Below are 22,426 nucleotides of genomic sequence, written 5' to 3'. Positions count from 1 at the left end.
GGCTTGCGCTACACCGCTGCCTAGAACTCCCTGCACCGCTCTCCCATCTCCTTCAGTGGATGGTAAGACAGTGCATTCCCCTTTTAAGAGCTTACAGCCTCGGAAGGAATAAATAAAAGGAAAAGAAAAAAAAACTAGGCCATTACCCCTTTTAAACTGCAGCTCTGCCTGCCTGTCTCCCTTTAATCTGCACCCAAAGCTCCAGGATCAGAGGCTGACGTCACCCTGCCCCTGAGCCTCCCTCTCTGATTGGCTGGGGGTGACGTCAGGTGCTTTTTTTTCAAGGCATGACCTCATCCTCAGTTCATTTTTAGTTCTAAAGTGCAACCTTCTGTCTTCCTGGATCCCTTCAGCCCTGTTAATGCTTATCTGTGCCATCCACCCTCACCACCCCCTCCGTGCAGGGACATGCTTGCCCTTCACTTACTGGACTAGTATTATGTCTACATTTCAGTGTGGGTGCCTGCATGTGTTTGCAAGAGGCTAGAACTTGCATCATCAGCACTGGCACCAGCCTTGCAGGGCTTCTCCTTTGATCATCCTGTAATTGCGTTTAATTATCCTGACGAATGTGCAGAAATTTGCAATCAGCTGGAGAACCTCAGGAGCTCTGATTCCCCCGGCTGCAGAGGAAGTACGGGAGGGTAAGTGTTTATAATGTAAGGGAAGAAGAAGGGGGTGGCCTAGGGTTTTTAATCATGCTTTGTATTTGAGTGACCTGCAGATTTCTGCAATAGATCCTAGGGGCTGGAGATGGGGACGAAAGTCTGTTGCAGAGGTGTATTTTCATATAGCTGCGTACTGCATCTTCCTGAGCCTGACACCAATTATCTATAATGCAACACAGAGATACGCTGTGCGTTTGTATTTACATGCGGGGTAGGATCCCGAAGATGCAGTAAGGGGTGCATGAATTGGTGATTACAAGGCATGCGTTGGAGGGAATGGTTGGAGATGTAACTGAGTGTGTGGTGTTATTACCCAGAACTGATAGACGTTTTAAAACCATTGTTATTTTGCAAAACGGGCTGGAAACTCACCTTGCGCACGTACACACACATAAAAACCAAATCCCGTGCTGGGTGATATAATGCATGCAGCTGCTGACAGGGAACTGCATGCTTATTACAGCCTGCTTATTTAGATAGGAGTTTAAACGAAATCCTGCTCATGCTGGGTGCAAAGAAAATGACATGACCCTCCCGCGTGAACTAAAGGCATGTGTGCGGCGGGGGCGGCTGCAGAGTGGGGGGACCCTATGTTTGCGGTTTGCTATTCTAAAGCCGTGGGGTGTGAGGGAAGATCTGGGAAATAGCCGGGCTCCAATTTGGCTGGGCTTTGCAGGCAGTGTCTTACCAGCGTTCTCCGTCCTGGGCTCAGGCTCAGCGTTTGGGAGGCTGCTGGTGTTAACAGCCCTGCGCTTTCCCAACGGTGCAGGAGTTTGGTGTGTCGCCTTATGCCCTTGGCGTTTCAAGGAACCCAAGACCAGGGGCGTGTGGTCAGCAGGAGGGGGGTTTGCAGTGCTTCCCTGCCATTGCTCGAAGGCAGCTGCTAGTGATCAAGGAGTTAAGCTTGCCACTTGAAACGATTCCCCCGCATTAGCACGGATGGAGCATAAGCTTGCAAGCATGCGGGTGTTTGTGCAGTGATTCAGCACTGCAATGTCCCGAAGAGTTTAGATGAAAGATTCTTGGGTTTTTTGCTTATTGGTTAATAAAACCCCTTTAATGCTTGGTCAATACTTAAAAGCTGACGTCAGGGCTTCAGCCTACATGAGGGGAGATGCAGGGCTGTAATTTGTGGTTTTTGTTGTAAGGAAGGAGGTGCTGCAGCACTGTTTTCTGTTAAAGACGTTTGGATTTGCTGGGTGCGGATGATGATGCATGTTTGTTATTTGTATTGCGGTAGGGCCTAAGTGGGATCCGGGCCCAATTGTCCTAGGGGGTGTGAACATACAGGACAAAAATAAGATGTTCCCCGTCCCAAAGAGCTTACAATCAGAAATACACTGCAGGCTTGTCGCCGGGGAAGAGGTTTTGGGCAGGTAGACAGAGTGATAAGTGAATGGGGCTTTGTTAGGCACATAAAACCAGTGAGGTCTTAAGTTCAGAATACTAAAGATTTTGATTGGCCATCTGATGCACTTTTGCCCCTGAATAACAGGTGAGGTCACTCCTGCAATGAGTTTCAGTATCTGTTGACTTACTTTGGCCTTAGTTACTTTCATATAAGGCAAAAGCCTTGGGGGCATGGCTGTCTACAAATTAAAACAAGCCCTGCCGATAAATGCAGTAGCTCCCACTTAAAAGCTTGGCCTTGTCAACCCCAGAAAGGGTTTCTTGTTGCAGCTGTAGTCCTCCTCGTCCAGATGCAGCTTATACCGGCAAAGGAGTTTTTGCTGGTATGGGTTATACCGTACCCTGCATAAAATAAGCTTTACTGACAAACTTAGACTGGAAGCCCTTTGGAGCAGAGACTGCCTGCTTTTGTGCTGTGTTAATACAGGTATGATGTTAATACAAGTAATTCATAGGATTTTTTTTTTGCCAGTGTAACTGCATCTAGGGCTTTTGCTGGTATGGTTATGTTGGTTGGGGGTGTGATTATTTTTTCACACCCCTACAGAAGCAGCCTATGTTGGTAAAACTTTCTAGCGTACACCTGGCTTCAGTCTACACTTGAATTTTGTCCTAAAGTTAACGCCGGGTGGCTAATGTTGGTAAAGTGTAGTCTGGACACTCCACCGGATGTTTGTTCTAAGACACCAACGCCGAACGCTGGTAGACTTTAACCCCCTGCACTTATCGCATCTGACGGGCTTGTCTACACTGGCGCCTTGCAGCACTGCAACTTTCTGGCTCAGCGGTGTGAAAAAACACCCCCCCTCCCCCCGAGCGCGGCAAGTTTCAGCCCTGTGAAGTGCCAGTGGAGACAGTGCACCAGCCCTGGGAGCCGTGCTCCCCGCGCTGGGAGCTATTCCCCTCACGGAGGTGGGGTTTTTTGTGCTATACCACGACTGCACAAGCCGTGGCAGTTAACTAACTATAGTCAACACTAACATCATGCCTTTAAATCCTAGCCTACACAAGGCCTTAAGTCTGTGCATAAGCAGCCAGATTTTTCAAAAGCACTCAGCAAAAGGAGCCGCTAGGTGCTGAGCACACCTGGAAATGTGGCCCTTAATACTTATTTACACAGCACCCAAGAAAGGGTGCTAGGTACCCTGCAGACAAATAAAGCGTGGTGCTTGCCTTGAGAGAGTTTATAATCTACCTTTAGACACCCCACACAGCTACTGATAATAAAATACAATCAGCGTTAGGGTGAGACTTCTTAGTCATCCATCTCCCTTATTCCCAAACTACCTCTCAATAAATTTGAGAGTCCTAGATCTAAAAACCAAACAAACCCCTGGGAGACTGATTCCTCCCCGCAAACTGAAGAAGCTTGTCTTGATATGAGTGGGAAGGAGCAATGTTCCACCTCATTTCCACCCCATCAACAGACTGTACACATATGGCTTGGTTATAGGTGGCACCCTCTGGGTTTTTTAGAAGGCTGTTTGAGCCAGATCCTCAGCTGCTGTAAAGCTGGGTAGCACCATTGAAGTCTGGTTTCAAAAGTGGGGAGTGGGCTGTGTTAAGGAGCATGTGATAAAGGAGCAGATCTGTAAGGAACTAAAGACCCTGAATGAAACTTGGAAAAAGGCAATAGTATTCTGGCTCTCGGTGCCTTTGATTTATGACATCCACTCCTAGGGCACCTGTCACTATTGTATTTGAACAGCTATTGGAAACTGAAACCTATTGAGAAGGAGGAGGTGACTGAGTAAGGGAGCTAGTAAATAATAGCTTATGCTGATGAGGGGTGTGGCGGTGGTGGATGAAAATAGTCTAAAGCCTTTGTAGATCTTTTATCCTTGGCAGTGAGTTTAATGGCAACAGTAAAAGGTGATAGCAAGAATCAACAGCAATGAGAGGTTTTCTCGCTTCCTTTCTGTTTAGCAAAATGCTGCACACAAAATGCCCAGGTGTATTAATGGCTTTGAAACTGCTGAGTGCAAAGCCTTTGTAGTGATTGCCTTTAATATTGGGAAGAAGTATGCATTGATTGAAAATGCTTTTTGCATCCTAATGGCTGCTGGGTTTTAAAACCTGTTTTTCAAGCTCTGAATTTCTTCTAAAATGCACCTGTCACGCCTGATGCAAAGTGGGAAGAGATGCCTGACCTAATCAAGCAGCGTGGGGAAGGGAGGTGAACAGGCCAAGATAATTCATCTGATAAGAAACTAAATTAGCTCTTCCTTAGAGATTTTCTCAGGCAGGCCTGGGAAGTGCCGTGTATTTAGGAATGTGGTAGTAATTTATTTTAGAACAGTGGTTTTCAACCTGTAGATCACAGACCCCTCGGGGTCTGCAAACTATGCATAAGATTTCCAAAAGGGGTCCCTCCATTTGAAATTGTTTAGGGGACCACAAATGAAAAAAGGTTGAAAACCACAGGCTTACAGAGCATCTACATTGCAAAAGACAGAGTACCCAGGCATTGTGTGATGATACGGTAACATCACGTCTCTGTCCTAACACAGCTTGTTCCTCCATGGGTGGACAGAGCTAGAGTTGGGGTTGGGTTGCATAACATAGTTATAACCTAGTGCAGCAGTCCCACGCATGCAGGCAAGACCAGATGCTCAGGCCCAATTGTACTGTAATTACATAGCACACCGGCATAGTAAACATTATGGTACTAATGGTCACAGAAGTTAGAATGCTTTTCCGAGTGCGCTTCTAACATGGCTTTGTCCTGTCCACATGCTCGAACCACATTAGACGCTAATTTGGCTGCAGTGCAATGTAACCTTGGCTTTTTTGTTTAAACCTGGCTGGCAAAGCCATTATAGAGCATGGGGGGGCATTATTGAGCCATGGCTGAAGCACACAGTTTTGTCACCAATTCTTTTATTTAACATACAGTTTTGCAAGGGCCAACAGCTTATCCCGTTCTGCTCCAGGAACTGTGTATAGGAGTTCACCTCCTGTGGAAAGTGCTGCCAATGAGGGTTCTCTGGCTTTCAAACCTCCAAGCCCCATGTGGATGAGAGGGACCTAAACCAAACATAAGGACTTGTCTACTTGGAGAAATTGATCAGCATGGCTATAGCAGAATAAGTGATTCTGGTATAGCTATGCCACAACGTCCCTGCCTAGACAATCCCTAAGAGAAGAAGTAGTCTGAACTAATGTGAGGTTCCCTTCTTTATCGCATATGAAGTTTTCTACAATATCACTTGCAAGACTTTGCATTTGTGAGTCACAGTTGTCAAAAGTGACCAGAGGCTTTGGGTGCCCAACTTGAGATGCCTTGAAGGGGCCTGATATTTCAGAAAGCGTGAGTACCTGTTCTTTCAAACTCTGGTCCTATGAAGGTTCCCCAAATTGGGTTAGGGGGTCCAGAACCACTAGTCAGTTCTGAAAATCTTGCCCCATTATGTCAACAGTCTTACAAAAATAAACAGCAAGAGCTGATGTTAGGGTTAATACTAGGGTTGTGTGGCATGGAAGTGAAATTGGGTCTGAAACAAGTAACAGAGGCTTTATCGACCCTAGCACTTTTGTCGGTCGGGGGTGTTTGAAAAAAACACACACCCGACCGATATAAGTTACACCAACAAAAGCGCCGGTGTGGACAGTGCTATGTCAGCAGGAGAGCGTCTCCTGCTGGCACAGACCGGCTACACAGGAGACCTTACAATGATGCAGCAGCAACGGTACAGCTGTGCCACTGTAAGGTCCATAGCGTAGACGTAGCCATAGTGTATTAGTTACCGGGCTGATGCTGGAAGCATTTCCTTGACACCCTCTTTGTTTCCTGTTCCCACTCCCTTTGCATGTCTTCTTTCAAGTGCTCCCTAGGCACAAAATGCCCAGATGGTTCCTGTTTGCCAGGCCACTACCCTCTCCACACTCACATCCTTGCTATGTATTCGCTTCCTCCAGGTTACCTACCAGGAGAAGTTTGGGTCATACCCAGCCCATACTTACGTGGCCATCAAAATGTGCACATGCCTAACCTAGGGATGCTGGGCTCTGATTGTAACTCATCTTTCCTCACCTTAGTGTGTGTGTGTGTGTGTGTGTGTTCACTCGTCTCATCTAAAATAAACCTATCCATTCCTTGGGGCTGGGACCTTTTGTTCTTTTGGAACGCCTGTAGAGCACTTTGGGGTCCTGTAACAGTAATTGGCAGGAGGAATTCTCTCCATTTCCAAGTGATGAGCTCAAGGGATTTACATCCTGAGTTCTAAAAGTAAAAAGGAAGTTGCTGAAGTTGTGGAAAGACTATAAACTCTCATGTTAGGGCGTAAGCAATCTCCAGCTGGAGGTTAGAAGGCAACTTTAGTGTAGGAACAGATTATTCCACAATTGCCTACTGCAGCGTTTCTTCTACCCTCCCCAGAAGCACCTGGTCTTGGCCGGTGTCAGCGATAGGGTACTGGATTAGATAAACCACTGATCTGATCCAATAAGAGCGCCCTACTGGAACTCTTGACATCTGCCCTCCTTCCCAGCACTTGCCCCTAAGCCTTGCTGGTGACCTTACCAAATCTTTCCTTTTAACCTCTGGCTGGCAGTGAGAGTCATCTGGCTAGTAGGGTTGTGGCATGCCTACATCCACTGTTTATAATAAATCTTTAAAAAAACGAATTCTTTGAGGAATATTGCTGCTGCAAAAAGTTAGCAAATTATATTTCAACTGCGCTTACAGAGGCTCTGGCAGAAATTGTGGTGAAACTTATATCAAGCTTTCAATCTGTTTATCCAAGGGCTTGTGGTCCCTGTGTCAAGGCGAGTGAAACAAGAATGCATGTAAGTCTGGGATTTCATAAGCTGCTCAACCCCCATTGACGTCCAAACCCTCTTAGATAGCTCTTATACTTTACAGCTGAAGTGAAGAGGGTCTACTGGTCTCTAGAGCAGTCTAATAAATAAATAAACAAAGGAGGGAAAATCAGTGGATGGGCTGGATTTGAGCAGTCCTTGTTTCTGAACTTCTTATTAATATGACTTGTTTTCTTTGAGTTGTAGCTGGAGTGTGTATTTAGTCCAACTTCATTTGTCTTGGCCAGCAGCCCTCCTTGGAATACAGTTGTCCGCATGCTGAACCCCCAAGCTGTTGGGTCAAGAGATGGTTCAGAGATGGTGCCAGCATGCTGACTTCAGGCCACTAAACTAATGCATGAAAATTATACGTACGTGGAAACCCAAAACGCTTTGCTTGTTTTTCTTTGTTCAACTTTCCCCACCTCGATTGTGAGGACGGGGTTGCACTCACCTGGCTAATGCCTAGCAAAGTTCAGGCACATGCTGTGGACCTGGTCTTGTTTCCATTGACTTCAGCGGGGCCACGACTGAGTCCTATATAGTAGCCTCCCACAGCTCTGCCAGTCCACCTTGGCTGAGACCCAGACCTTGAGCACAATCTCTGTTATGCCAAAATGGACTGAGTTCTCCTTTACTTGTTGCCTGCACACGGATGCTGTGCAGATCCTGGTGGAATGCAGCTGCACAGCCAAATGGTCGAAAGGAGCTTGGGACCCTGGTGTCGACCTGTTTAGGCCCAAAAATTGTTACACATTGTTGAGTGGAAGGCAGGAAAAGGGCAGAATAACTGCCGAATCCTAAGTTACGCTGAATATCCCACAAAACCGATACATCCCGTTAGATGGCTGCATCTGGTTGCAGATTGTGCAGAACCTCACTGAATGTACATTCTCACAAAGCAGTTGTGCTGTACCATTAAATGCAGGTGGAGGTGGGTTTTCTGTTTGCTCGCTAAACAGTGACGCGTGTAATTTCATGTCTCTTTGTATTTTGGCTGCCTTTGTTTGCTTTCTCAATTTCCATGTGTCTGGTGCCAGCGCAATCCTTCCCCAGTCAGTAATTGACACAAAGGTGGGCTTGAGCTATGGCTAAATTCGGAAGGACTCTGGTAGAGAAGTGGGGAGGAGAGAGAACTGATCTTATTGGGGCGGCAGCAACGGGTCCGAAAGGATAAAACTTCATAAATGCTTTTCATTACGCTGAAGCACTGATGTAGAATCAGGTCACTCTTCTATTGCTCACCTTGTTATCTGAAACAATATGGCAAAATCTTGTGTGCCTTGAAAAGTAAACACCCCCTGGAATTGGGAGGGGAGAATAGAGGTGTGTAGCCCCCTCCTTTTTTTGTAGGTGAACTGGTTAATGAATGAAACACATTTTGCCAGTTGTTACACTAATGGCTCCTCAGGAGATGGTCTGTCCTGGAAAATGTGCAATATCTAGCCCCCCTTTCAATGGGGCAAACAATGAGATTTCTTATTCAGGAAAGAGAGCCTGCATGACAACAGCAAGTCCTGACTGTGTGTGGCCACTGCCCATAAATTGGTCTGGGTTGGACAGGAGAGATGGAAGAGATGAGAAGTCACTTGGTTTGATCTCATGACTTGAGTCACCAAACAAAACCACCCTATAATAAATTACAAGCCCTAAGCGAAAAGGTGAGAGCAGGATATCGTTGCATACCAGATGTTCCTCGTCCTACCTGGTGTATTCTTCTAGATATAGATGAGCCACTCAAAATCTAGGAGTGGTGGCTTCCTTTTGTGGCTCTGATAGGAGGGTAGAGCCTGAAATGACAAGTACTTGATTGTTCCCCTGCATTGGGGTAAACTTTCTTTTGGTCTACAAGGAGTTGGGCAGGATGTAAACAGAGCCAAACTTCTTATATGTGACGAGGTTTGTGGATCTGCAATCCCTTGGAAGGTTAGTGTAGCATCTTTATTGGAGTTGAGTTTAACTTCTGGATTTTATGATGCCTAGAAATGGAGGGCGAGATCCTCAGATGACATAAAATGGTGAAACTCCCTTGACTTCTGTGCTGACTTACACTAGCAGAGAACCCAAGCGGAAGTCCATTCATATGCCAGAGTTTGCAATGGGTGTCATTAGAAACTGTGTAAGACCTTTCAGGGAGCAAGGCTGTTAAACTGTTGTTTCTGCTAAACCGTGGATTCAATTTTTATCTTTTTCCTCATAAACTTGAGGAGCTGATGACGCTGTACAGTGCAAATGGGATACATGTATCACTGCACCTCGGTCTTAACCTGCTGCACTCCCCTCTCTTTTTTCCAGTCCCCAGGTTCACCAGTGACTGTCACTCATTGTGAATAGCTCTGATTTAGACAATGTACATTTGGGACTTGGTGGAGACCCCCAAACTCATCTCACCTGTTCTTCTGTGGTGAAATGGTGAGGCATTTACTCACCTACATCACCCAACCCTGAAGAGCTTCCATCTTCGACTCCTGCAGCTCAATCTTGTGCATCACTACCTCTCATACAATAACATTGTGGGGAATATTCTTAGGAACAACTATGAACAGAACTTTGTGCTTTTTTTCCCCAGGAGGCAGAAAATTTATCCAGTGTATGTTTAGGGTGTCCAGGACCCCTGAACAAAGAGAAGTAGGCCAGTCCCATCACAATACATCAAACCATTCCCATTGTGACATGGTGATCAAGCCACTGAAACCCTCCAAGATGCCCTGAGCCTGGGCAAGGACAATTGTGGTTAAAACATGGCGGCTGGTCATGGCAAACCCTAGAGTCTCTGCTGTCACATGTTTTAAACATGAGTGTCCTGTTCACACGAAGGGCTTTTCCCATTCTAGACAGTGCAAGATCATGACTTCTTTTATGGCCACACGTGGGAAGGGGTATGTTATCTAGGCCCCCACTAAATACCTTGTTCTCCCTGCAGCAGCTGATCCCGCACTCTTCTGATTTCAATGTGTACTCCACATTGGCCACTAAGGGGCACACATGGAAGATGTTCTTATAGCCTGTCTAGAGAGGGTTCATCCTCTTCCTCCTCCTGTTGCTCCCCTTGTCTGCTCAGTGGTATCTGACAATTATGACTGTCTGCAGCTGAGCTGATCTTGAGGTGCTTGAGGCAAGCCTGCGATAGTCCATAAAAACCCCAGTCTCAGACCAAAAGCCTGCACCTATGCAAGTATGTGCCAGAGTTTTTGGTAGGCCTCTGTGCCACTTCTTTATGGTACTTGATGCACCATTCATCACATTGAGCAGATTAGGACTCCTTAGTGCATGTAACATCCTATGACGAGAAATACCTTTTTGCCTTTGGACTTAAGGGCTCAATTAGACTCTTACAGAAAACCCAGTGTCCAAGAATGCAAATGTGTGTTGACCGTTTGGTGGTTCTTGGTGCACAATTCAAACCTTAGAAGTACAGATGTAGATGGACCATGATCCATTTGCAGCATAGAGTGGCATACGTAAAGCCTAGGAGGTTTCTGTTTCCCACCATGAGTTCCTGCCAGCATTAAAACACCAGAAAGAAATCATTATAAGACTTGGGGGTGGGAATTAAACTATAAAGCAAGAAGAAATGCAGCAGCATAGAGGGGAGGCGGGGGGGGGGGGGGGGGGGGAAGAGATCCAGCCAGCAGCTGGGCCTGTGTATGTTCAAGAGATGCGCCAACTGCCACTGAGCTGCCGTGCTGGGCCAAAATTGGAAGCTCCCCTTCCAGACTTCTTAAGGTGTTCTGAGATTTGTTTGCACAGATGGTGTGCTGCAGTGAGAGCACTATAACTTGTGCTTGGCCTTGGTCTTAAGGTGCGGGAGGTGAGGCAGTACAAAGGACCAAGTGAGAGAGAGTCTCAAGTGAGAGATAGTGTGGTGGTTTCTCCTTTCTTTATTGGTTCCTCTGCCCCTCTGTGTATCTGTCTGTTTCCTGGGAGAATCCTCTCCAAGGTTAGGTAGTGCATTGGACTGTGAGACAGATCTCTCTCTTCTTTCCCCAGATCTCTCTCTGATCTGTAGTGTGACCTTGGGCAGGTTGCCTTACCACCCCCCCCCCCTTTGTCTGATCTGATCTATTTTGATTGTAAGCTCTTGTTATATATAGTACAGTGCTTAGCACTATGAGGCCCTGAGCTGGGCTGGGGTCTCTAGGTCCCACTGTAGTAACTACATATCCCTGTATGAGGATTTGCTCTCTGGTAGATATCCTAATTTTTGAGGTGGAAAGGCAATTCCCGGCCGTCAGGCTTCTTTTTGGTTTTTTTTTTTTTTTTTTTTTTTTTGAGGGATCTGTCCCTTATGCAACCTTGAGGCAAGTCATTTTATCTTGTTGGGAAAATAAAATATCATCTGTGGGTTTCTAATGGCCATTTGTTTTCATTACCCACCTTTCCCTTGAAGAGGCTAAGTGGATTTTTGTGCTTGAGCTGACAGATCTTGGTGATGGTGTTTCAAGGTTCCGCTAACGAGGATCCTCACCAGGGATATGTTAACTAAAATGCCTCTCCCCTTCTGAGGGGAGATTCCCTGAAGTGATGCTGAATCCCTTTTTAAAGGGCATCGCAAGTTGGCTGCTGACAAATCTCCAAGGGCCATCCTAGCAGTTGCACTTGACGCAGCCTCCTCCGATCACCACCTCATAGTCCTAACGTGCCCCATCCTAGCTGCGCGTTTGGGTGTCTTTCTCGGAAGCTGCAGCTGCCATTTAACCTAGGTTGTACGTGTTTAGCCTCGGTAGCAAAAAGGGAAACTGCAGATAGGCAAAGGCTGTAGGCTGGTGTGTGACGAAGGGGGTGGAAGCAGCCTGTAGTCCTCTCTGTGAGTTCAAGTCTGAGTCAGGGCATTCCTTTCTCTTTCGCTCCCCCCTGACCCAAGCAGATTTTTAGGCTGGTTGGAGTCGCCCAGGCAGTGCCAGTGCAGTTAAGACAGGGCCAAGGCTCCTGCTGCTTGCTGGGTGCCTTCACTGCAGAGAAACCCAGTTCATGTCTCCGTGGGGCTTGAGATGCAGCTGTTGCCTGGCAGCTACATGGTTGCTGTGGAAACCAGAGGTGCTAACTTGTTAATGAGCCCCATATCTCTGGTTGCTGCTGCAAAATACTAATAATTAGTAATAGTCCCATGATTTAGGGATCCCTCATGTAGTGTGAGCTGGCAGAGGGGGTTTTCTAAGTGCCTAAGTACTAGGAGGGATGGGGGGGGTGGGGGGGGCGATTCTTGGCAACCGTGCCAGAATTTACATCTTAATAAGCACCTGGAGAGCTCTGAAGCTTAAACGCTCCTGCCAGTGTTTCAGGCCATAAGCTGACAGTTACTTTCTCAGCAATCCTTCCGGCAGATAATCTCCTGCCTTCCCCAATGGCTGAGCCAAGAATTACTGACAAGTTCTGTCAACACCTGCCCTGTGTGCACCTTGAGAGGCTGCGTAGCCCAGTGGGTGGGCGCGGTGCTGGCCAGAGGGTGAAAAGACTTGAGTTCTGCCACTGTGTGATAGGCAAATTGCTTGAGCTCTCGGTGCTTCAGCTTTCCCAACAGGGATAATGATGCTTTCCTCTCATTGTAAAGCACTTTGAGGTCATGGATGGAAAGAACTAGGTGGTATTCTCCTTGCCCCTTTGTTTCTTTGTGTCAAGATGTGCACTGACCGTGTTTGATGGGGAAAACTATTTGCTCCATCACTTGTTCTCTGTCTAGTCCACCCAGTGCAGGGCTGTCCCCTATAGTATATTCTCCAGTATTCACTCAGCACTATATCCAGGCTGGAGTTATCTGCTTTTGCTGCTTCTGCCCAAGCTAACCTCTTTAAAGTCATGTCCAATGTTTAGGCTTGATCCTGCCCCTTTCAAAGTCAATGTGAGTTTTGCTTTTGATGGGAGTACAGTCAGACCTTGAGTTGTCAACAGTCTCTGGCGTTTCAGTCTGGTTCTCCAGCAAGGGAGACCTCTGGTAGAAGGTAGAAGGCAGCGTGTGGATGAGCCCTTTCCATTGATGGCCCTTGAGCTTACTACTGGCTGGGAAGGGGGAAGAGAAAATAGAGGGAGAAGCACGAGCTAGTCATTGGCCTTGCGAGGGAAAAGTTAACCTTCTATCCGATTGTTTCCGTTTCTCTGAGCCTTGGCTGCTTCCATCTATATTTAGGACGGGAAAAACAAAGGGGAGCAGAAAACACCAGGGAAGGGAGCAGGAGTAGATGGGGAGAGCAGGAACAAAAGGGCCAGAAACAGGCTGAGGCATGAACAGTATTGAACCCACTGCTTCTTGCAGCGCAGTTGACTTGCCAAAGGTAGCAAGAGGGGCGGTTCCTGAGTTAGACCAGTGTACTGCAGGGAAGAGCCATCACGGAGGCACAAGTGCTAGCACAAAGCAATGTGGTGACCTGAAATTGGCTACCTGGGGCCTGGCTAATGGTAGCTACACCAGCACATCTGCAGAGGTCCCTTCATTAACACCCCCCAGCGTGAGACCCTCTGCAGGAGCCAGCTCAGCACCCTTCCTAGGCACACGTCCCCAGTAGGAGGTCTAGTGCAGGGAGCATTCTGAGGCAGCCAAGGGGAGGGGGGTGAAGTATTGAGGGCAGGAGCGGGGGTGGCCAGGACATTGCTATACCAAGTTGGTTCTTTTTTGTGCTGCTGCAATTGCCCATTGGTGCCTAATTGCAGCCAGGGCGCAAGATAGGGCGGACCTGAGCTCTGTCTCTGCAATGGCACAGGGATGAATTCAGGCTCTGTTCTTCTCCAGAGCTTCCTATGTGCTTTCCTAGCCTGCCAAAACAGGTGCACATCTGGGGCGCATGAACATTTGCCTGGCTTCTCTAAGTGTGTAGAACTGTGTGTGTGGAACAGGTGCCGTGCTTTATTATACGCAGGGGGGCATGAGATGTTGATACTCCCATTGTGGGGAAATAATCTGATTTGGATGTTGGGGCGGGGGCCAATACTGTCTGAATGGAGCTGGGTGTTGCTAATATTAAATACCTTCCCATGCATTCCCCCTGCTAGAAGAAATGCCTGTGGGCCCTTTATGGGGGGGAGAAGGATTAGGACAGATGGCTGCCTGTTGGCTGTTGATCCTCACCCAACTCCATGTTCTGAAGGCCAGGTACCGCCACCTCTGGCATTCTTCAGGATTTCCCACAGCTCTCATCTTGAAGCTTCCTGGCTGGGTGCCTCCCCCAAGAAACCACCTGTAATCTGTGAAAGGTGTTCTCGGGAAGGTCCTGCACCAGCAGCAGGAAAAAGAAGCATTCTGAGCCCTAAGGTAATAGAGGGGATATGAGGGCTGATGGGGGAGTTGGAGACCTGAATGGGCAGCAAAAAACCCTGGGCCTGATTCTCCATCCCCCTCTCCCCTCCCCCCCTCACCGGATATGGCCATTTGTGCACCTGAGCAAATAAGCACCCACGGTTCAGGGCAGCACAATTCAGGCCCAGGGAGCTGAGTGTTTCCACGTTATTGCATAGAAATGTTTGGCCCCCACTTTGGGTTTACATTGAAGGACACGCCCTACTGCGTGTGGTTTAACTCCTGGTGCTGACCCCTGCGCAATTCTGCTGATGTGTATTTCAATGGAGTTGCATGCCAGGGACGAATCTGCCCCACTGTCTTGAGATGGGGGTGCGTGGGGAGCGTAATGCACACACCAAGCTGTCATTCAGTCCCTGAGCGGCAGCATGGTGCCTCCTGCTTTGCTGTCCTCATTCAGCTAAACTTGTGGCCCATCTCCTCATTACAGGCACTCCGGGGAGAGGTGGGATTAAAGGATTATGGTAATGTTCTTCAGGAATGCTCAAGAAGATTAAGGCAGCTTTAATAAACCGATAAGAGAGGGACACAGCTTTGTTTCTGAAACCCAAATTTAGGTTTCAGGTTAACCTTTTCCCCTCCTTTGGAGCTTGTGGTCTCCTGTCATGGTGGTGAGGTAATGGGAGACCTCTCTGGATTTTGCTCAGCAGCATCTGCCATCCGTTCCTGCTTCTTCACTTTGACCCAGTTGGCAAGAAGGAAGAAGACACTTCCCTTATTTCTCCTCTCTGGGTATCTCCCCAGTTAACTTCATGTTAAAGTTGGTTTGTGCTCTTAAGATTATCTCTCAAACACAGCACTGCAGGGTGTCCGGTTCAGTGTCTTTCAGTGACTGTAGACCAAATAGCCTTCATTTACAAATAAAAATGTTTCTCTTCTAGCTGCCAGCCCTGCAAGCCAAGCCCAGCCTGTGATGTGAGAGTCAAGCTGGGCTCTGCTGACCTTACCTCCACTAGCTTTCCCTGCATCCCTCCCTCACAATTTCCTCCAATTGCTGTCCCCACTGGTTTTGGCAAGGTTGGGAGCAATAGCATCGAGCAGATAGCAGCAGCCATTGGTGTTTTTACCACCGTGTCACCGGGACACGCTCTCACTGTGGCTGCATAGTGTAGTGATAAAAGCACTGACTGCCCTTTCTGCTGCTTCCTGGTTGACTCCTGGAGCAGGAACTCTGTTCTTTGCGTGTACAGTGCCTAGTACAACGGGGCCTTGCTTGCTGATCGGGGTTCCTGGGTGTTTCTGTAAGGTGAATAACTAGTGCCAGCAGCTTATGTCTGTGCGAGCGCTGCTGCTGCTGTTACCATCCGTACAGCTGAACCAGGTGGTAGCAATGGTGGGAAGCTTGGGGATGGGGGAGACTAGTGAAGAGATGCAGCATTTTCTGGTTCCTGCATCCCCAGCAATAAAGATTCTGCAAGTGGAACTTAGTCTGATGTTCCAGCAGGACCAGACTTTAGCTCACTCTCCCTTAGCAGACCGCTGCCTCGTATGATGCTGGCTGGGGTGGGAGTGCACTAGAATAAACAACTCTCTTGGTATCAAGGGACTGAGCTGCTGGGCTATCCTTGCAGCCTTCATTTTGGAAGAACTAGTGTGTGGGGAGAGCACACCACCTATGTACACCAAAGTCATCTCTGGGGCAGTGGGGGTTATAGGTTGGGCCTGGCTGCCTCTCCCTGCATCATCTTCCCCACCATCTCTGGCTTTGTCCATCTAGATGCTTGCTTGCCTGTCAGAATTGAACACTGCACAACCTCTTCCAAACAGGCTTTTCTTTGAGCAATTAGGAGATAAAGGGGCTGTTATCTTCCCCAGGCCCCTCTGATTGTGTTTGAAAACCCCAAAGCCACCCCTTGTGCACAGTCCGGAGAGTGAGGGGAATGGATCCTATTATCTCCCTGGATAACAAGCTGTCTTTCTCCCCCTTTCCCGTCTCTGTTGTATCACCCTTCCATCCCACTCCAGCATTTCATACTTATCCCTCAGTCTGAACCTTCTCTCCACCTCTTTGTCTGTCTCTTTCTTCCAATTCCTATTTTTCCTGGCTGGAGTTTGGGGAATCAGAAGGGGAATTGGCAGCTTGTATCCCCTGATGGAGAGGGGACAGGAGCAGAGAGAGGGAGAGAAACATAGCAAAAGCCAGCTAATTTGCATCCTTTCTGATTGCCCATGCTCTATAGCCCAAGTGCAGTGGGGGGTCTCAGGCGAGGCTGTTACTGCATAATGAGGTGTGTCATATCACAGCAGGAGCCAGCCTTCCCTCCTCCTCCCCGCTCCCTCCAGGCCTCTTAATTAGAACTGTTTCAATTTTTGAAACCCTCCCTAGAAGAAAAAAATATCAGGAGGGAGGAGTGCATGAATAGCAGTGGTGGGGAGGGACTGGGAGCTGACCACAGGAAGGGGTAGCTGAGCTCCGATTGGAATCCTTGTGCTGAGATATAAAGCGACACCAGCACACAATGGGGCAGGGGAATGTACGGGGACGATTGCACAAAGCTGTGAGAAGCTTTCTCTGCTGTAAGGGGGCCACAATCAGTTCCTGGTGGGTTTTAAGCTAAATTTAAGATGGTGATGGGTGGTAGGGCTGGCTGTGGGTATGTGGCTTTTTGGTGTATCATTTCTATTCTGTCCCGAGGCTGGGAGCATGAATCTTGGCACTGGAGGTTTGGGGGTATAGATTCTAGTGCTTTGAGGTGTGGATCTTTCTGTGCCCAGAAGAGGGGATTTATTATTGTAGGGTTGCTCATCAGCAGGGCTAACAGAAGCCTTCCGATGCTGAATAAAGCCCCATGTTCTGAGGATTTATGTCCTCCTGGATGTTCGCTGTGTTCTCTAGAATCACTTACCTTTCAAAGAGCAGGATTTCTCGCTCCCCCTGGCTGAGGAAGAGCCTTCGCCATATAAATGGATGTGATATTGAGCTTGCACCCTTTGTCCTGTCTACTGAGATGGAAAGCTCCTTGGGGCAGAGATGCTCTCTCACCATATGTTTTTAGTACAGTGCCTCGCACGATGGGGCCCTGTTCTCGCTTGGGACAGCTGGAAGCTGCAGCTAACATGATACAAATAAACAGTAAAGACTGAAATAGCAGCAGAAGAATGATTTTTTTCCCCCCCTCCTTTTGGCTTTAAGTGGGAGTTGACATCAAAGCTGGTTATTACTATTAAAATGATGGCAGAGTTAATGATTTGGCTGCCAGGACTTAGATTGGAAGTCTACATGCTTCTCTTTGTGTGTCTGGACTCACGTACCAGTTGTCATTTGAAAGGCTCCTCTCTTGGAGTAATGCTATGCGTGGGAAAATGTGAATAGGCTGATGCTCTATGGATTTCCAGCTTGGGGCGTGCGGGAGAACATAACAACCCTTGCTCTGCCCTTTCTGAATTGGTGTGTGTGTGTGTGTGTGTGTGATCAGAATATGGAAATGCCTGAGAATGACCGGCATCCTTTGAGTGATTGAGATGCCTGCTACTGTCTCTGCAACAAATCCTGGCTCCAAGGAAGTCGGTAGGTATATTTTTTCAGAGTAGCAGCCGTGTTAGTTTGTATTCACAAAAAGAAAAGGAGGACTTGTGGCACCTTAGAGACTAACCAATTTATTTGAGCATATGCTTTCATGAGCTACAGCTCACTTCATCGGATGCATGTATCTTGACATTGCCTGAACTGGTCCCTCTAGAAGTGGTGTTCACTTTTCCCAGCTCAGACACATTGGGCTGCCCTGGTATGGCCAGTGGGTTTTCTATACAGTGTGGTCGGCACTGTAATAACCTAGTTACTATTTATAAATGGCTCTCCTTGTGTCCTACAGTGATGCCTGACATTAAAACTGAAGAGGCCTGAACCTCTCCCCTGTGCCTGCCAGGCAGACATCCTGCAGATGTGAGCAGAACGCTCCCAGATGCTGAGCTCTGGGGCTTTGTATAGCACTTAGCAGTTCTACGGACGCTTCTATGGAAGATCTCTGAGCACGTCACTAACACAAATGAGCCCCTTTCCAAGACAGCCCTTGGGGAGAGTGAAGTATTATTCCCATTTTGCAAATGGGGAAACTGAAACACAGAACAGCTATGTGACCTGTCCAAGGTTACACAGCACACCAGAGCCAGGAATAATGTTCAGAGTCCAATATTTTTGGAAGCTGCTAATGATTTGTGGGTGCACAGAGTTTAGATATCTGAAAGGGCCCCATTTTTCAGCAGGTGTTGAGCGCCTACCTTCTAAAAAGGAGGCCCCTTTTAAGGCACCCAGAATAGCTAATCACTCTGGCGCAAGTGCTGGGTTCAAACCCCCTTGATCTCCCCAGTTAACTTTGTGTTAAAGTTTTCTGGACTGCTGCTTCTTCCAACCCAAGGGCCACAGGGCTTAGGTAATGCAAAAGCTGCTCCTGCTGTGTGCTGGCCTTCGGCTTATGCTGGCTGGTCACTGCAGGGGTGCTCCTGATGAGAGCTGGGCTGAATAACTTCATTTCCTTCGAGGAAGGGAGAGCACTTGCTGAGAACCCAGCATGCCTTGGCAGCCAGCTACAGGTTGGGGATGAGGGGGTCATGAGCTAGTCTTTACCAGTCCACGTCCCTCTAACTTCTTCGTTACTCTCACGGTGGTGGGGGCCCTGCGGCTGCTGCCCTTCACGTGGCACGGGCCCTGCCTCTGACAGTGTGCTTCAGTGAGCTGGCCTGGGGGGGGGACCACCGCCAGACTATCGGTGATCGGGAGAGCAGAAAGATTCTGGTTACAGTGCTTAACGAGACTGCCCCCCAATATGCTGAACCCTACTCCTTTGAGCCACCTCCTACCATACCCTCGACTGGTGGGGGAGACGGGTGTGTGAGAGAGGGATTGAGGAGGAAGTTGTGTATGTTTGTGAGGGGAGAAGCTGTTGTGTGGTGGTAAGGCGGGCTGTGAGAGGGAACAGGCCCTGAGGAGGGATACACTCAGGTAGGGAGGGGATGCAGCAGGTGTTGCAGAGACCTAGAAGACCAGCACTCTTGGCTCCATTCTGCAGTCTCCCTTTTCACCTTTGTGCCCAGCTGGCCGATCTGACAAGTAAATGTACCTTGACATTCCATGTAGAAAGTGCCACCGTCCACGCCAGGTTCTGTCCTTGGCTACCCTGGTGTAAATCAAAAGTAACCCCATTGGACTCAGCTTATGGCCCATGTGGCTGAGATAGGTCTTGGCTCTTGGAAACTTGTTTCCAGGTGAATTCCCAGGGCTGCCTGTGCTGTCATAACACCTGACTCTGGGTTTCCCCTCTCCTCATTTCTCAACAGGTTCGGCACGATGACTTGGCATCCTGGGCTTTAGCGGCGTGGCAAGATCAGGACAGGTGCTGCCCTGCTCGTGCTGTATCCTGCTCCCTCTTTCCTCTGGGAGATTGGTGCTGGCTTCCCTGCCCCTGACCTTCCCTCCGGGCCTGTTATGGCCGGGGATAGACTCTCACACAAAGTGATGGATTCAAAGAAGCTGGCCAGTCTCCTGAGGAATGGGGCTAAGGGCACCTTGGTCATTGACAGCCGCTCCTTTGTGGAGTATAACTCCTGGCACATCCTCAGCTCTGTCAACATCTGCTGCTCCAAGCTGGTCAAGAGGCGGCTTCAGCAGGACAAAGTCTGCATTACGGAGCTCATCCAGCCAGCCTCCAAGATGAAGGTACTTAATCCGGCCCTTGCCTGCCTTTCCTCTAGGGCTCCTCACCTACCAGATAGGGGCCTGGCCTGAGAAGGCACATGACCGTCATATGGAGCAACAGGATGGAAGTGCCTGCTGCTGGCTCGCTCTTCTGCTGCTCATTCCGGTCCCTCTGAGTGGAACCCAGCCGCTGCCCTCCGGCCCTGCCATCTCACTGAGGCAGAGCAGTTATGTTCCCGCCCCGCTCGCAGTGTCCACAGCCCACAGAGGTGTTGCCAAATAATGTGGCAAGGAGGGGGGTTGAGCCATTAAAGGAGGCTGCCCTTTCATGTTGCTCTACTGTCCCCTCGCCTGAGGTTGCCCCGGTGTGTCAGCCTTGGGCAAGGGGCATTGCATTAGAAAACCAGCCCCCAGAGCCCTCTCATAGCTAGTACTTAATCCCCACTAAAAACTCCTCCCTTCCCTCTTCCATCGCCAGCCCTCTTCAGGGACCAGTAATCCTCCCACCGTGGGACGCCGGTGCTCCTATCCAGTGGCATTGCTTTTTCTTGACTTATCCCCCTTGTTGGGCTGAGCCCCAAGTTTGGATCAGGCTCTGATTGCCCCCAGCTGTGTGGGTGCAGGCCCGCCTGGATTTAAAATGGCACTGATGCCCTGATGGTTGCTTCAGTGCTGGCAGGAGCAAGTCCTGCCCCCACCTGGGTGGACTTTGCCAATCGGCTCAGAAGCACTGCTGCACGCAATCTCTGTTCGTCTCCTCGCTCCCCTGCAGCCGGTCAGCTGGCTGCTGCACTTACCCTTCTGTAAGCTTTGTTACATGACTCTAGTTTCTCGTGCACTGAATGGTGCAAACCTCATTTGTTTCTCTTAGCTCCTTGCCTGATGAACCGCCCCTGCAAAAGCAGCTGTGCAAAACCCACCTGCTAGCAGCTGTCCCCCTGGGAGTCCAGGGGCTAAGCGGGGGATAATCCTTTCAAGTGGGATTCGTGTCAATGAGAGCTAATTGCCTGCAGGGTAAACGGCAGGGGCAGCAGGGCTGGGCTGCTGATGGGGCGCCATGCCAGTCTTCTGCTCCTTTTGTGTGCCCTGCCATTGGGCTAAGGGGCAGGAGTGAGCCTCACCTCTGCCCACAAGGAGGTGGTCCCTCCCACACTGACTCTGTTGGTGGGGTTTAGTGCTGATCTTCCCCCTTCCACCCACAGAGGCATTCTGGGGCTTGGGGAAAATCCAAACCGATTGGGCCCCATTTGTTGCCTATTTACCCCTGGTACTAATATGCCCATTTCTAAAGGGGTGCCCTGGCCCCTTCCACCAGGGCCTGTTCCTGAGATCCGCAATTTCTCCCAGCTGCTGCTTGCCATGTCTGTGCTTCATGGGATCGGCTCCTTGCTCTGCCAGGCGTGGGGCTTATTGGACTGGGACCTCCAAGGCAGAGTTCACGCTGATGCAGCTCCTCAGGAGTAACGTGCCAGAGGCCCCCCCTAGGGATACATCCTCCTGCAGGGTGGCCCTGGCATTGGCTTAAACCAACATGCAGCTGGAAACCTGCCCGCACTGGGGGCACGTGATACCCTAGCAGCAGCAACTGCTCAGCCACCCGGTGCATGCCCTGTTCTCTCGCCCTCTGTCTGCAGGACTGCTCCCTCCCCATGCTTTGCATTAACCCAGGTGTATGCTGGGGCGTTTAACAATAAGCTCTCTCCTGAGGCCTCTCCGTTTGTGGCTTGCTCCCTGCAGTTGCTCCTGCTTTTATTGTTCATTCTTCTCCTTTCTCTCTCCCCCCCCCCACCCCTGCTTTTTATGGCAAAGTGAGGGTAATTCAGGCGATTAATCAAATGCTAGACCCAGCTGGAGCCATCTGTGGCGTCCTCACACCCCCTCCCCATGCACGCGAGCACACGGGCTTCCTGATTGGCTGCCGGTGACATCACCCTGCCTGGATCAAGGAGGTTTGCACTGCGGGGGTGAGGTGGGGGAGCCTTGCCTCCAATCTGCTTTACTGATGCTTCAGGCCAGAGGATTGGAGGGGATTGCCGAGCATTCCTCCTGCACGGATTTAGCTGTTCTTAAATCCGCTGGTGAATAAGGCAGAATAAGCAGGTTTTACTAACTGGGAAAGAGAGAGAGAGAGGCGTATCCATTGTCCCCTGGGCTGGGGTTACCTCTGCAGTGGGCGTGGTCATGTGCAGCAGCAGCAAGGCAGGACGGATGCTCTACATGTGTGCATGGGGGCGGTGACCAGTGCTAGGCAGGGAAGAGCCTAACCTGGTGATTATCCGGTGCCTTCTGCTGGCAAACCTGCAGGGCTTCAGGAGCACAGCATCCCTGCAGCCAGGCCGAGGAAATCCCCACAGCAGTAGCCAAAGGGAGCTGGACCAGCACTCCCCATTGCTCCTCTCTTCCCATCCTCACCCCCCATATGGACACTTTAAAGTCACTGATGGCACCCAAATTTCAGACTGGTGCAGGGCATGCATGGCCCTTTATTGCTGGCCAGCTCGCACCAGTAATCCACCTACCCCAGTATCCCATCTCTAACAGGGGCTGCTTCAAAGGAGGGTGCACAAGACCACCCCGTAGTGGGTAATTACATAGCGATGCGGGCATTGACCAGAGACAGAATTATAA

At 49.3% G+C, this 22,426-nt stretch overlaps 1 protein-coding gene across 1 annotated transcript in view; it reads left to right on the top strand.

Annotated features, from left to right (window-relative positions):
* Positions 1-313: 313 nt before the first annotated feature.
* Positions 314-22,426, top strand: part of DUSP8 (dual specificity phosphatase 8) — an 83,596-nt gene continuing 61,483 nt past the window's right edge. Inside the window, exons 1-2 of the mRNA XM_048854556.2 lie at positions 314-644; positions 19,441-19,819. Of these exons, the coding sequence (XP_048710513.1) occupies positions 19,589-19,819 (231 nt within the window). The 5' untranslated portion in view covers positions 314-644; positions 19,441-19,588. The remainder of the gene's footprint in view (positions 645-19,440; positions 19,820-22,426) is intronic.

This window comes from Caretta caretta, chromosome 6 (genome assembly GCF_965140235.1).
Source record: "Caretta caretta isolate rCarCar2 chromosome 6, rCarCar1.hap1, whole genome shotgun sequence".
Classification (NCBI taxonomy): domain Eukaryota; kingdom Metazoa; phylum Chordata; order Testudines; family Cheloniidae; genus Caretta; species Caretta caretta.
This window is presented reverse-complemented; position numbering and strand designations above follow the sequence as displayed.